Here is a 16,004-nt window from a genome sequence, read left to right on the forward strand (position 1 = left end):
ACCTGAGACAAATACAAACCAAAACTGTGCTTGAATCCATAGCTCAGAATTTCCTTCAGATTTTGGGATGCAGATCAGTTCATATGATCATCTTCATGAATAATACATCTGTGTATGGGACTCTACATGGTAATTTAAATGCAAGTGCACTGTGGATCTGAGTGAATTGCACTGGTCAAAAAATTTTCTTGAGGAGCCTGACTGTTTCCAAGGTTCAAGGTTTAGCCAGTAGTGGAACAGCAGCTGTTACAGAAGAAGGAAGAGCAGCGGGCTAACTAAGTTACTGTGGCCAAGAAACTTTAAGCCTAGCCCTTGTAAATATTAACATAAGAAATTGACTGATATTTGTTCAGATACTTTGTCTTAGCAATTAGCAATTTTTAAAATGATTAGATCAAAAGCAACATTTTAAATGCAAACAGTTTTTCAAACTGAAACATTTTTCACTGTCACATGGTCAAAAGAGAGCTCAAGCTATGCCTCCATCAAGTATCATTTCCATTCTCTGTGTTTGGAGCTGCTCAGAGATGTTAGTTGTAAGACCATTACCCTCTGGAATTCCCTGCTGGATTTACTGTGAAAATTCTCTGACAATGTGTTTAATTTTGAAATCAAAACTAAAATTGGCATTTCGCTTTTGACGTTGAGGTAAGTTTAGTGTGATACTTGAAGGAGTACTACCATCAGATCTAAAAGGGTGTTTTTACCTTTATAGAGTGCAAGACAATATGTGTAATATTCTCTAGATTGTTTTCTAGAGTTTCTGCATTTTAATAGTTCTGTTTTTGTTGAGTTAAATGCATACACTGTGAATTTCTCCATCATATCTTGACTTGCTGTTCTGTTTCTGTGATTTCCTGTGTGCCACAGCACCAGGAGGCAGGACTAGTCCTGACAGTCATAAAAAAAAGAGACTTGGTTCCCCCTTCTGGGAAAACTGCCAGATATATACTACTTCAAAAGCTGAAATATATTCTAAGAACTTTGATCAACAGTCTTAAAACATTAGGCTAATTCTTCCTTCATTTTCAACATGTGAGGAACCAAAAAGGTCAAATGTGACTTGAAATGCATGTCAATTAAGGTAGATGTGGAATGCCTGGGTACTTGAAGAAAGTCATAAAAGTCCAGCCATGAAATTTTTATAACAGTGCTTGCATTAAGAATACAGAGGTATTTTAGCATGTGTACTCCTAACAGCATTTCAAAAGTCAGTATGTGTAGCTGTATTCTCACAGCAGACTTCCCAGTTTGATGGAAGGTTTTTTTCAGTGTCTGAAGATGACATCATGCTGTCCATGTGCAGGTCATGGTTTCTACAGCAGAAAAGCTTTCTTACTTAATTTTTATTTAATCCTTTATTAATTTTCTAAGGATATACTTGGTTGTTGGTAGGAAATAGTGTTAAAAAGTGGTGTCTTTCCTAAATGGCTTTGTGACAGGGTTCCAGTTGTCTTTAAGTGTCCAGCATAGGTTGTTGGTTTTCCATTGGAAGTTATTGCCTAGTGCATGTGAGGAGGGGCTGTGTTTTGTGTCACTTTCCTTGTGGAGGCTGGATGTGTGTATGAGATTACTGTCTGAGTGGAAAGTGAGACTTACTTAACCTGGAAGGGGAAAAAATTCCAAAGCATATAATGCCAGCAGGGTGTTTGGCACAGCCATTCCAGCTTGCATAGTTGACATCTAAATCTGTTCCTCTTAGACAGAAGACCATCTTAATTGTTACTGTGCATCTGTGACATTTCCTAAGATTGCCTAGAAATATTTTTGGTAAATATAGTCACAATACCTAATTTCACTATACGATTTATTTTCATAGATGTCTTTTGTTGAGAAGTAATTGCTTTTCAGAGGAATTAAAAAATAGATCTGCTCTATGATGGTGCTTCTTCCTTTTGATTTTAGTCATGTTTGATTTTACTCGAATTAAAATGCTCTTTATTTTCTGATGCCTTTTTAATAGAAGCTCAGCAAGGACAAAACAGGAGAATTACTTTCAGTTATGAGAGAGAGGCTTTATTCTCTCTATTTTATATCCGTGCATGGACTTCATTCTCTACATTAAAACAGTGTCTCTAAATGCCCTACAGTGTGTTAAGTACCATAACTGAGATCTGAACTTCAACTTTACCATTATCTGCCCATTCTTATCTCACATCTTACATGCCCTCCTTCCTCTCCAGTCTTGCAAGTCACATCTTTTCCATCCCCTCCCAATTTCTTTTTCTTGGCTGGGTTAGGTGTGTACCTGTATCCTTTATATGTATTTGGTAATGGTACCCCCTGTGTGCCTCTACTGTCAAGGGCTTATGGGGCTCAGAATCCTTCAGTTATCTTCCCTTGGAGTTGCAGGATCTCAGGCCATTGTTTGTTTCAAAAGGATTGCCAGTTTTGAGTTCTTATGAAGCTTTCCAACAAGAATGTTTATTTTTCGCTAATAAAATTCTATTTGGCTGAAATATGTACAATATTGATAAATTTTATATTAATGTGTGCAAAATGTATGTTTGTAGAATAAAATCTGAGCAGCAGCAAGTAGCAGTAAGATGCTGTGGGAGAAAGGACAAGCAGATGGTGACAGAAACTACTCTTCCTGAATTTGTAGTTGCTGCTGAGTCCAGATGACAGAAAGAAGTAGTATTCTTCATTTGGTTTTTATTAGGGTATGTAGCACAGTGAGAACTGTTTAACTTGCAGATTTTTTAGTAGTGATTTAACCAGCAGAATTAACAAAATGGTATGTTAGGTCTTTTCTTCCTTTGTACCCTTTATGCTTCATCCTCCCATGTTTGATTTGTTTTTTTGTAATTAGGAAAGTAATAATTTGGTCCTCACTTTTTCCAGCATGGGACTATGTTTCTGAGATGCTGTTATTACATAAAATATTGCCTAAATTCAAACAGAAATAAAATCATATCTTCACTACTGAACTCTTATAAATGTCTAAACTATATTTTGAATTGAAGACAAGATCAGCCCCAGTAAACTGTGACCATAGCAGTATAAATTGCAAAATTTCCAGATAAGTTTCTTAACACATGCTAAGCCTCAGATCCAGACTATGCTGCAGATGATGCCTGAGGAAGCAGCTGTGCCTCTCTGCTACTGCAGCTCTGGGGTACAGTGCAGTGTTCTGAGCAAGGACCACTCCAAGAGTCCCTTCTAAGGGCAAAGTAAGCAATTACTGGTCACAAAGCATCTTTAAATGGCAGAAGAATGGTAAATATCTAAGTCAGTGACTCTAAGGCCATAGGAGTTAACTTTAGGAGCTATTTTTTTAAGGAAACCTTAAGCTACTCAAAATTTCAGATATGTAAAGCTGCATATTTCAACAAAATTTCAGATTAATTGCATTTCTGCCTTACATTGTTCCATCTTTCTTTTCCTTTCATTCCAAAATTGGAGGCCCCATGTTAGAGATTCAGACAATGAATCCTTTTATCTAGGACATACATTCATTATTCATTGTACATTGTCAGTGGATTGCTACTTCAGGGCCTGAATTACAGTTAATTAATCTTAGAAAAACACTTGTAATTTCACACTTTCTGATGCACTATTGTCTCAGCACAGCAGTGCTGTGGTGGCAAAATACTCTAATGCTTGTTGCTGTTCAGTATTGTATCTTTTAACATTTATATGCATTTGGGTCTTTATTTTGCTTACTTCTCTGAAGGTTATGTTACAGCAGTTATATTTGTGATTTGATTTGGAAATGTTTTTTGGTATTTTTATTGTATACAGAATTTCAAACAGAACAGACATAGGTATAGATTTTAATTTATCCTTTTCAATGCTGAAAAGGAAAATCTGGAAAAGTGAAGATCTGGAACAAGTGGAATCAGGTTGATACCCAACTTGGCACTTCACTTCAAATGAGGGATTTGGTTGGTATCTGGTAATGGATTAGATACAGTCTGGTTTTAGAAGCTTAGGGCTTGATGTTCTCCATCAGGTGGTTCCATGTTTCTAAACCTTTTTGCTGTGCCCATAGCTTGTGGGGACATGTATATAAGAACTTCACTCAGGAAGTTGAATTCATACATTGCAAGTCCTTTGTTTAGTTTACACATCTGCACAGGGACAGTTCCTGCTCTGTAACTTATAACAGCTTAGAAGCTATTCTAAAAATACCAGTATCTCTTGACAGCACTTAAACCTGACGTTTCTGGAATGTTGAAAGAAATCTATGTTGAAATGTTGAAATCTACACTCACATGAAGGTACTAGAGAAGGGATTGAGTGTGGAGTTAGCAGAGATCCCTAACTTACATAGCACACAGAAATGTGATAACTATCAGTATATCTTTGTCATTCTACTCTCCCTTTGTACACTGTCAATTGCAGGATGAGATGAAAAACTGAGAGCTAAAAAGGTTTATTTCACTCAGTGTTCTTGCCAAGTGGGGAAAAAAACATTAAAGGCTTTTAAAATGCTCCTTTAAGTATCTTCATCAGTATTTGCCTAATTGTTTTAAGGAGTTTCACAGTAATTGCTAACTAAGGTAAAAAGCTTACCACAATTAGGCTTCTTGATTACACTTTATGAAAGCTGTCACATAAAAATATTTACTCTATTGTTTGCTGCTTATTAGGTTTTTTAATACAATCATAATTGGTTTTTAGAAATGTTAATTTTATTATAGTCCTTGAAAATAGAAATTGGGGGAAAAAATTGAAAGTTTAAGTAAGAATGTATTACACTGTGCAGTTTGTGCTGAGTGGAATTGATGCTGCCTTGAGAAGCATGCCTCCAAACTGAATTACCCTGTGTCCTGACTTCATAAGTGGAGTCAAGAATTTGAATTATTGTTAGTCTGATGAATACCCTAGCAGTCTAATCTAAGTACAGCAGGTTTTATGGTTAGCCAGTTACAGTGATGATAACACTTGTTGTCTAATTACTGCTGGTTTCCAATAATCCATGTGTGGAGCATCATCAGTGACCTGAGCTCTGCTGGGAAGAGGATGCTGGTAATGTCATCATGTGAGACTTTGCTGGGTGATTTCAAGCAGTCAGCTTGTGTTGATTCAAAAGCTTACTAAGCTTATCCAAAAATCCAAAGATTTCTCTAAACTTTTGTTGTATCTGCTGTAGTTTCCTTCTGGCTGTACAGTTGCACAGAGCCGAGCTGAATCTAAAACTGGGTTAGGCACAAGTCATTTGACTGCAGTGACTTAGTTGCAGTTAAGTCACCCAGCTGCAGGGCATGTACTACAGCTAGAGCCAAGCTCAGAGAACGAGTGCAGTCCCAGGGAAGGCTGGCCAAAAGGTTGGAAGTGCTTAGGCAGTGTGTGTCTGGGGTGGATGAGACCTGTGGCCTGCTGATGGCAAGGGGAGCACTGTCTGTACAGGGCTAAAAGTTGTGTGTGTTCAAGAGATCTGTGTGCAAGGCTGGTGCTGGAGTACAGACTGACCTTTCAGCTGGGCTTGCTGAGTCACAGGAGCTGAAGGTGGAATTAATCCTCCTGCAAAGCTATAAGCTGTTGCAGTCGTGATGGGAGCCCTGACATCCCTCCACAGTGTTAGACTAATGGCCAGTCTGCTGCAAACACGGGCAAAGGGCAGCCTCTCCTGCTAAACAAACCTTCAGAGTGCTGCCAGGTGCCGTGCTGGGCTCTGACATGCACTTGAGAGGATGTTCTTAAAGCCTTTCATTGCAGCTTCCACTTTTCAGGGGGAGACGTTCCTCAGTGTTGAGTCATCTGCTGGTGAGGAAACACGGAGCTTTTTTCCTTGTGTTTACAGTAACCTCCTTGTGTGAGCTGACATGGCTTATTACACTGGCATCCTCTGCTCTGAACTGCAGCAGTTTGCTAAAATAAAAGATCATCTCTTCAGAGAGAGAAGCTCTGACAGCTTTTTGCATCTGGTGTGATTCAGAGGTTCTTCAGAGCCGTAGATTGAATATTTTTGCCTTTTTTTAGTTGTTTTTTTAAACTAATCTTGTTGTTGGAGCAAGTTAATTTCTGTGAAACTGAAATTCTGGATTTCTGGGAAATGCTATTTTTAGTCTTTTGTGGTTAGATCTGGATCAAAATCTGAGAACCACAATAATGCTAAACAGTAAATCTTAAGATTGTCTTTATTTGTGGTTGTACGGATCAGATAACTTATTTTTACTGCCTTGCTGTATTTAATTTGGGTAATTGTTGCAATGCTCAGTTTAGCTGAAGCTGTGACAAATTTGTAGAGATGCTTATGAAGTGCAGCACAAGTAGAGGGAGTCATGTTTATAAAACTTAAGTCTGTCCTTAGGGGAGAGCAGCTGCTTGGTCTAGTCTATTCTGTGCTGTTTAATAACAAATTAGAAGTACTGGGAATACTGTCCAGAATACAAACAAAGTTTTGTCTTTGTTTTCTGTGCCTTGGTTCTAGATTTTTCACAGTACTGGGTCTAGGGTTTTATTTTTGTTATTTTGTTACTGTACTATGAGATACACTGATTTATGTCCCTAGCAGAGGCATAGCTTGTAAGAAAACCTGCTCTTGGAAAAACCTGTTAGTTTGGGTGTGTAGGGAATTGTTCCTGGAATAGGTAAATTAAATTAGTATGTCTCTTGGCATATTGGAACACCCATTAACAGGTGCAAGCTGCCCTGCTTTGTCACACAATGAAACTCATTTGGTTTGAATTTTGAGTCTGTGTTTCTGGTAATTTTCCAAGCCTTACAAGGAGATCGTTTGTGTACAGTTTTAGTCTGAAATTCTGTCCCCAGTTTTGATGAGGTTTTCCAGTGTGTTTGGAGTTGAATCTGTATCATTTATAGGGAATGATCTTATGTCACTGTTGTCTAAAGCTTGGCAGAAAGTGAAGCCTCAAGATGCTTCCCTGTACCTGTTCCCTTTTTTTCCTTGCTTCCTAGTACAGTTTCATTGGTTGTTTTTGGGAGATGGTGTATAAATTTTTCATTTTCTGGTCTCAAGTTATAAGGAAAAGTATTTGATTTCATGCCTTCTCAGTATTTTCTCAGTTAACGTGCTATGTATAATATTTAGGATTTTCTAAAATGTTTCCTAGGAAAATCATTAGAATCTCTCGTGACTCTGCCAAACTCTAGGACTTTAATCTGTTGTCAGAATTATTAAGGAGCAATACCTCTTCATTCAAAATGTAGATGTGTAACAGATATAGGCTCTTGCATCTCTAATCTTTTCTTGATGTCTCTCTAGAAACATGATGTGCATGAGAACTTTTAACTGGAAAAGTTAATTTCATAAATGTGATGAATAAAGCTGAGGGTGTCTCTCATTCTTCTGGATAGTTCAGATACATTATGCAAGCCACAAAGAAGTTGGTGATTTTTTTTTTTGTTTTGTTTTATTAAACTTGTTTGTTGTATTCAGGAAGTAATCACAAATGAGAGAGGAAGGATTCTTAGAGGAAATAATAACATTTTGGTCATTTTCAAGGGAAATAGTCAGTATATGGAGGTGCATGTTTGAGAAAGTGAAGAGCTGGTGAAAAAGGGAGTGAAAATAGACGTTACATTAAATATAAATGTGTAGAATTTGGACAGACTAATGGCAGCAAAAAGTATTTCAAAGAAAAATTGAAATTAGTGAAGAGCAGCTAACTGGAGAAAGCAAAAATGAGATATATTGCAAAATAATTTGAAGTAGATGTGAGGTAGGGAAAAAATGAAGAGCAGAGGTGTCTAGCTATAAAAGCCTATAAAAATCAAGGTTACAGATGAGGGCTTAGAATAAATGACTTTGATAAACAAATAGCATAAACCAAGTCAATACTTTGCTGGCTGAATGGAGGGAAATGGGAGAAGAGTTGGAGGTGACAAGGAAGTTTTGATCCTGGGAGTAAAATAATATGCATTATTTAGAATTGAAATGGAAGACTGTAGCAAGATTAAGGGGAAAAAGGTATTCTCAGTACTAAGAAATCAGTTTGTGAAAATGGTGTGGCAAAATGGGGTAGGAGCCTGGGATTTGAATCATTTATAAGGTGTGCTAAGTTATTGCAGTGTGTTGGAACAGATATGCAGAGGGGGCAATTAAGTAATTGGAAGGCTTGTACTTAAAATGGACTTGTTTCCTATGAGGGGGCTAAAATAATAAAATATAATAAATAAAATAATGCACTAAAATAATATAATAAATAAAATAATGCACTAAATCAGTGCATCAGAGCATTAGAAATATTTATTGCTGTAATATTACATCTTGCCAAGAAGTGCATAATTCAGGTTGCATTATTGATAGTATGAAATATGATAATGATTACTCAATTTACTATATTTTTATCACTTGACTAAAATTTTTTATCTCTTGTCCATAGATATTTGATTTGATGGATGCCAAAGCCCGTGCTGACTGCATCAAGGAAATAGATCTTCTTAAGGTAAAAGATATGTTTAGAACATGTGCAACTGTCATCAAAAAATGTGTTCTGTTTTTTTATAGACATCATTGTGGTGTCCACTGCTTTTTGTGTAGTTTTAAAAGCTTCACTTTTAAAATAATAAAGACCAAAAAATTCTTCAAAAGTTAATATTAAAAAGTAAATCTGATAGAATGAGTAACACTTCAAGTAAAAGTTTCTGCCAAAATTGCAGTATTGTGTATGACTGTGTCCTTTGTACAGTAAAATCCTGACTTCAAAAATTAATTTTGCTATTTACTTCAAAAATTGACTTCACTGTTCCAGTTAAGTTTAGCATGCTATTGGGTATATACATTGAAGTAAAATTCCTCTAAAATTGTAATGTCAGTCACTGTGTGACTGATTCTAAAATGCCATCCTGTTCTTGCAAAGTATTTGTGAATGCTTGTCATCAGCATATACTTTTTGTAATTTGTATCATAGTGAAATAGATTTTAGGGGTTGTTTTGTTTGCCTGAATAAGAATGTTGCCTATGTCAGTCTTAAAACATGTGGCATGCTGTACACTAAAATGTGAATTACTGTTTTGCTTTCTTAGCAACTGAATCATCCTAATGTAATAAAATATTATGCCTCATTCATTGAAGACAATGAACTGAACATAGTGTTGGAATTAGCAGATGCTGGAGATCTCTCTAGAATGATAAAGGTAGGGATTAATTTGTCTTAAAAAAATAAGAGCTTGTAACGTTCAACTTCGGCTTTTCATTCTGTGTGATCTTCACTGGGTGAAATGCAATGAAACTGTCAGGGTCTGCAGAGAAAAGTAAGGTGTTTAGTTTGATTCTTTGTGTATGTCAATATTGATGCTTATGTGAGTGTTTTTAACACTTTGCTCAGAATCTAAATGCAGATGAGACCATAAGTAGACTGAAGTTATGTTAGCAGTGGGGAGAAAAAAATAGCCTGTTAAAAAAAAAAAAGAAAGGCACTGTCACCACCATTTAGAACCACCCATTTTAATGGCATTCTTGATATTTTGGAATGATCATGTATTGTGTTCCAATATTCTATTCTCAATAATAGCAGTGAAAGCAGAGAATTGCAGCCATACAGCAGGAGTGTCTTCTAGATCTTGAACTGCTAAAAATATATTTCATATTTCTTTGAGATGAAGTGAATTTACTGACATGTGGTTGTGTGTTATGAGTTAATTGCTTTTTTTTGGTAATATATAAATGCCTGTTTAGCTAATGAGAAAAAATTATCCAAGACCCATTGTATAAAATTCTGTATTCTTAAACTTATATGAAGTTTTAATTGCCTTTTTTAATGTTTCTTTGTTATTTGACAGCTACTTCCTCTTGTTCCCTTCCCTTTTTCCACTGTGTCTTTGGTCTAGTATGTCCTTTTAGCATTTTTCCTTGTGTGCACACCAGCATTATTGCTGTCAACACAGCACAACACTACTGTGGGCACAAACAATGCCAGTCAATTAGTGTTCACTCAGCAGCACTGGGCACAGAACACAGTTAGGCTGTTTTGCTTGGGACCTACATGAATAGAGAATGTTAATTTCTTCATTAATGACTTTCATGCTGATTTTTTTTTTTTTTTTTTTTTAAGCTTTTGAAGAATATGCCTTTCTAAATTGATAATTGTGAGGTAGGACAGTCAAAATTTAGTTCTAAGCAGGTTGACAGCATCTGTTAATATTTATAGCCAAATGTGATATTTTTCTTCATCTCATGAATTATTAATTCTGTGGGCTTACATTTCATAAAACATAAAGGAAGGTTTGTCTTTTCTTTTGAATGTTCAGTTTTGACACAACAGTTACTAATATGAGTACTCTGTGACAGATTGCCTTATGGCATGTCTGGTCTTATGACCCACTGAAGCTTTTTCTTTTTTCCCTTGCTTTTTTTTTATTATTTAATTTTAAATCCAGTGTGTGGCTTTTTCAGTGCAGTTGGCCTCATTACACCTTGTTCAAGTCGGTGGGTATTTCTTACAGGCTCGATCTTGGAGGCACTTTGTGATTGTCCTCTTAACACAGGGATCATGTTTAATGTAGCAAACTTAGATTGCTGTTTGATGTTAATGACAGCCTATCAGGCTATTATTAAATATGTATGAGATGTCACAATGCACTGTGTCTTCATGCTCCTGGTGGAGGAAATGATTTGGTAGATTACTTTGACAATATGAGTTTAAATGTGGGGCTCACCAATCTTAAAAATGTATTTTAAAAATTGCCTGGAAAATAAATGATATGTAATAGTATAGAGTCTTCCTAGAAGAGTGGCTGCCTGTCACACTATTAAGGTAAATAACTATGTTGTGTTTTCAAGACAAATAAACTGCTTTGGCTTCCAGTGTTCTTGCTAAAATGTTGCTGTAAGTTGTTGGAGAATGTGGAGACACCCTCAGAAGAGTGTTTGGGTTCCAGACTTAGGTGATTTGTGGAGGGGATCAAGGATGTTTCTGAAATTGTAAATGACCACTGCTTGAATGACACTAAAACCAATGTTAATGTGATGGAAAACAACTAGTTTACTTAGATATTTGTTATGACATTATTGGCACATCAGAGAATACTTCCAAGGTTGCTGTGCCTCACAGTGCACCTTAATGAATTCTTTAGTTCTTCCCTTAATGAACGGCATCCTTGCTGCCCAGCTTTTATATCCTCGCTCTTGTCACCTGCAGATAATGCTCTCTTTGTCCCCATTGAGTAGACAACTGAGGAAAATCACTTGGTGCATTCAGATGTATTCTAATAGAATTCATAGGATCTGCTGTATGTCCAAAAAAAGGCAGCTGTGCATTGGCATTTACATATCACATAATGAAAGCAGAGATATCTCATGTGTACTCTGCTGCCGTGTTTATGTATGTACATACACAAGTTTAATCCACTTTATCTTAGTTATTTTTTTAATGATCTCTGTCACAGGGAGATACTTCAATATAGCCTCCATTCACAAAAGCAAGAGAGTTCAAAATGGAGGATTTATTGTGCAGCTTTTAATGGCCTGTTAGAATTCTTGAATGTGGCATATTGGCATATCAGTAAAACTGAGAGGGAAACATCAGTGAGGGGGAAATGTTTGTTTGACTCACAGTTGGTTTTGCACTGCAGTACCTCAGCACTGTGTAACCCCTTTATGGACACAGTGAAAGAAGGAAAAACTCTTGATTTTTCTGTCAGTGGATTTGGTTGCTGGGTATTATTACCTCAAAGGTACTACAAGTAAATCATTATTAACTCTTGTGCTAAGTCCCAGTTGCTCATGGTCTGTTGTTTGTCTGTGGTCCCCACTGCAGAACATGTGATAGTACGTGGCTGCCAAGGTTCAGGGTAGTTCATGAGAACTGGTGTTAGCTCATAATGCCACCTTCTTCTGCAATACAATAATATGTTGTAAGGCAAGTTTGAGGCTTGGTCCCTTTTCTTATTAGTCATGGTTCTCTGCCACAAACAGTGACAAAATGAAATTTTTCAGTGGGTTTTTTAGTTTGTTTTCTTGTTTTCAAGCAGCAGTTGATTGGATAAAGAAATTGCCACAAATAAAGAATCTACTGAAATAATTAAGAAAATACATAATAATTCAGTAAAAAGGGCAGTTAGTAAAGTCTGTCCTGAAGATGTTAAAACAAGAGAATTTGAATTATCTTGCAGAATAATTAGCATATTATTTAAGGTTAAATATAAAATTACTAGGCTTGCAAAAAGGATGTTATCAAGGCACTAAAATCTGGGCATTTTTAAACTCTCTAATAAACTTCAAAGTCTATTTAATTTCTGCAGTTGTTTTTAGTTTTTAGGTTCTTCTGGCAAATAATCTTAGTGCACCAAAAAAAAAGCAAACTTTAAACTGAATATGTCATACAGATCTTAAGGAAGTTAATCATGTTTTGGAAACAAGCATGAAAGCTTTCATCTGAATGTTGAAAATATGTGTGCAGCTTTCTCAAGATAGATGGGAAATAACTTGAATTCTACAAAATGTCAACTCGGCACTTCAGCCACTCTTCAGACAGCACTTTTTGTATGTGTTTTTTCAACTCTAAATAAAGATAAGAATACTATAATTAGCTATGTAGAATAGCAAATATTTAAAAATTCTTCATCAGTATGAAATTCCTATTGATATCTCAAGTTTCTATAGCTAGAGTCAGTGCATTCTTTGTCCTTGAACTTGTTTCTTGTTTCTTGTCCAAATGTAGGAGTAGTCACTTCTTTCCAAGCACTGATGCAGATCTAAATTGTTCCTTGCAGGAGCTGGAGCTCTGTTCAGACTTGTTTGAAATCTCATTGATTCTAATTTCACTGTTTCACTAGTGGTGGATATTTTGGGCTTCACTGTATGAAGCTGCATCAGGCAATTTCTCCTCTCCACATGGTCTGGAGTGCAGCCCCTCCTTCCCATGCCAAAGTCTATTAGCTCTGGAGTTGGAGATTTCTTTGCAGCACCCTGAGGTTGGCTGAGTTACCTGTGTGAGGGGTATCCTGCCCTTTGAGCCTGGAAGGAGCTGCAGCTGCATTCAGCTGTGCAGCAGGGTGCTGCAGGACTCCACTGTCCCTGCAGCCTGAGCGTGCTGGTGACAGTGACAGCCCTGGGCACCTCTGGTGTTGTGGTGGCAGCCCTTTGGGAGGGACAGCTGTTCCATCTGCCCCACCTGGGGTGTTCAGTGTTTGCACAGTGCTGGATGGAGGGGTTGGGCACTGCATTCTCAGCTGGGCTGGTGAGCAGCTGCACGTCAGGAACTTGTCATGAGTTCTTTTGGGAGCTTAGCAGTGCATCTCACCCCTCTGTTCTGTACTGCAGCAGCAGCTCTTTGCTTTTTCTGCCTGCACACCAGCTGCCCTAAGTGCTGGGTGCCTCAGAGCCCATGGTTACCCATCCTCTCTGCAGTGAGGCTGCTTGTGTTGCTGGGAATGGAGAAGTGTAACTTGTTTTTTTTCCAACTGTTTTCTGGTGGATTGCTATCCTGAGAATCTGCTAGAAATGTAGAGATGCCTTTGCAAAAAGTAGGATTTTCTGATAAGTATTGGTAGTAAATGGTAGCTATTGTTTGACTGTTTAATTGCAGTAGCAGTATTTTTTTTTTTTTTTTTTTTTTTTGCTGTGATATTTGCAGGATTTTTGGGAGTATGAAGTTAGGGATGCATCTGTGTAGGGAAGAGGTGCTGTGTCAGAATTTAGCAGGCCAGGTATTAATGTTTGTATGCTCTTCCCAGGATATTTAGCTGGGTGATTGGTTATCTATCTCTTTATCATCCAAAACATTGATTTAAAACTTCAGCAGTAGTAGGAGGTAGTTGGTGTTACTGTTTAGAAAGCTGGTGGGAAAAATTGTTTCCTGTGTATTTTGAATGGCAGTGTTGCAGAAGCTGTTTTCTGCTATGCACACATGTCCAGCAGGACTAACTGTTTGCTGCTAGGATTGCCAAATATTTAGTTGTGTGAGAATGTTTTCAGTTTGTCAAAATACAGCAATTTCCTACTAAAATGTTGCATGCCAATGTTTCATTATAATATCTTACAACCATTGAATCTGAAATATTCTAAGTCCCTTTGTAAAACTCAGGTGATTTTTCTTACAGTAATAGCTGTAAAAATTTACCTAATTTTCAATTCTTCTAACATATCTGCTTAACAGAAATTACTGGAGCATAATTCCAAAAGTGGAGTATTTCTGTATGTGAAGAGCTGTGTGAACCTCCTGCATCTCTCAGTGACTGTCAGTGCTTTGAGCTGGAGTAGGATGGGTGACTGAAATGGCATTGCCAGAAATTGCTTTTTCTGATGCATTAGATGGGCTGCAGCTTTCTGTGTCTCGAGGGTGTTTATTTTTTCTAACAACCTGGGAAAGGGAGTAATCTGAGATGGATGTGGAGAAGACAGAGACAAGGCAGACCAAGGAGTAGGCTGGGACAAGTAGCTGAGTGATCTTTAAGCTCAGAGAGATGGAAAGAAGGGGGCAAGTGCACCTGTACTGGCTGGCAGGGTTTGAGAGCAGGCAGGGAACTTATGCCACTGGAATTAGACTGGAGAGTGTAAGAGGAGTGTGTTGGGAAATTGTGAAATAGAATTTCCAATACTGGACATGGGGACAGGGAGGTTGGAGAAGAGCTGATGTGTTATCAGAGAATGGGACAGGTGGGGCAAGGATCCGTGAGACAAACTGGCTGTGTCTCAGCAGGGAGAGAGCCTGGATGGGATGGGACTCCTCAGGGTGCAGCTCCTCTGTGCAGAGATGGTTGCAGCTGTGCTGCCTTCTTTGCTGCAATAGTCCTTTGCTAGGCAGGGAATTTGAAAGACAAAGGCTTTGTGATTACTACAATTCAAGGTTTTTCCAAAGACCATCCTTGCTTGTTCTTTTCCTAAGAGATACTGAGTAAACCACTTCAGCCACTGCTTTTTGGGGAGAATTCTAATTACTCACTCTGTATTTCTGACATTCAAGGCAAAACTCTGGGTCTTGATTTGTAGAAGTATTGAGCATTCACAGCTTCATTCTGAGTGGAAACTGTGCTTTGAAGATGAACTGTTTCATAAAGCTATGTATGTTGAGAAGGAGGTGCTTAAATTGGTGCCAGAATTAATTAACACTTTTGATCTCTATTCTTGGCCTACATTTTAAACTGTAAAATGGGAATATTACTACCTCATAATTTCTAAGGCCGTTTGTGAAGATACTTTATTAATTTGATATTTTAACAATACATACTAGGATACTGTATCCCTCTCTGAAACTTATATTTAATAATAGGTTATGAGTAGTGCACAATAAACAAAGCCTAGAGACATTTTCAAAGTGCTCATTAGCTGAGTATCATGAATGAATGAGTAAAGGGTTTTCTAACATAAAGAAAACAGAACTGAAAATCATGTGCACACACTCTCAAGGGAGACAAATGATGGTGGCTCTAATTCTGAGATTTTTCTTATACATATGTTTATGTCCAAATAATTGACATAATGATTTTGGGGAAAGTATTTTTAAAGTAGTCTTCTATGCATGTTTATGTAATTTGTTTCTTTTCATGATTCTGATTTTTCTTGATCTATAATTGCAGATTTTAATACATGGAATCTGGTTCTTTTGGCTTTCAGCAGTAGCCATGTCTCTTGAGCTTTTTTTTCTTTCCATGGCTGCTAGATTTAATTTAAAGAACAAAAAACCCCAGTACCACCACCCCCACACCAAACCTCCTCACAAAAAGTATTTTTATTGAGCATATGGTTACATTTTATAATATAGAAAAGTTTGGCACTTTGCTGAAGCTGCATCATTGATATATGTTAAAAGCTTCAAAATAATTTTTTTCCTCAGTAGTTTATTTTTTGCTTTCTCTATCACCTTTACCTTAGCTTTTTTCCTTACTAATTTTTGAGAAGAGCTTCAAAAGATAGAGTGCAGCTTGAAGAAGCCTTTAATATAATAGGATAGTGTAACACAAAGTGTGCTAATTACAGATCAAAGCTAAACTATTTTTATGTGCCTTTTCCTAAAGGAGGAACCTGGGGCTTTGAACCAAGTCAGGCTGATTTTTGCCACTAAACTTTTTTAAAGCTGCTAAAAACTTTTTTTTTATTTTTTATTTTTTTTACCTCCTGTAATTAAAAAATAGTGCATCCTGTCCCACTTTGT

The 16,004-nt window shown here is 37.1% G+C and overlaps 1 protein-coding gene across 2 annotated transcripts in view; it reads left to right on the plus strand.

Moving 5' to 3' along the window:
- The window catches only part of NEK7 (NIMA related kinase 7), a 58,954-nt gene that overhangs the window by 14,303 nt on the left and 28,647 nt on the right, over positions 1–16,004 (plus strand). For both annotated transcript variants that reach the window (XM_079313541.1, XM_079313542.1), the window contains exons 4-5: positions 8,295–8,357; positions 8,938–9,048. In XM_079313541.1, coding sequence (XP_079169667.1) covers positions 8,295–8,357; positions 8,938–9,048 — 174 coding nt within the window. The remainder of the gene's footprint in view (positions 1–8,294; positions 8,358–8,937; positions 9,049–16,004) is intronic.

The sequence above is a fragment of the Erithacus rubecula genome, assembly GCF_903797595.1.
Source record: "Erithacus rubecula genome assembly, chromosome: 10".
NCBI lineage: Eukaryota > Metazoa > Chordata > Aves > Passeriformes > Muscicapidae > Erithacus > Erithacus rubecula.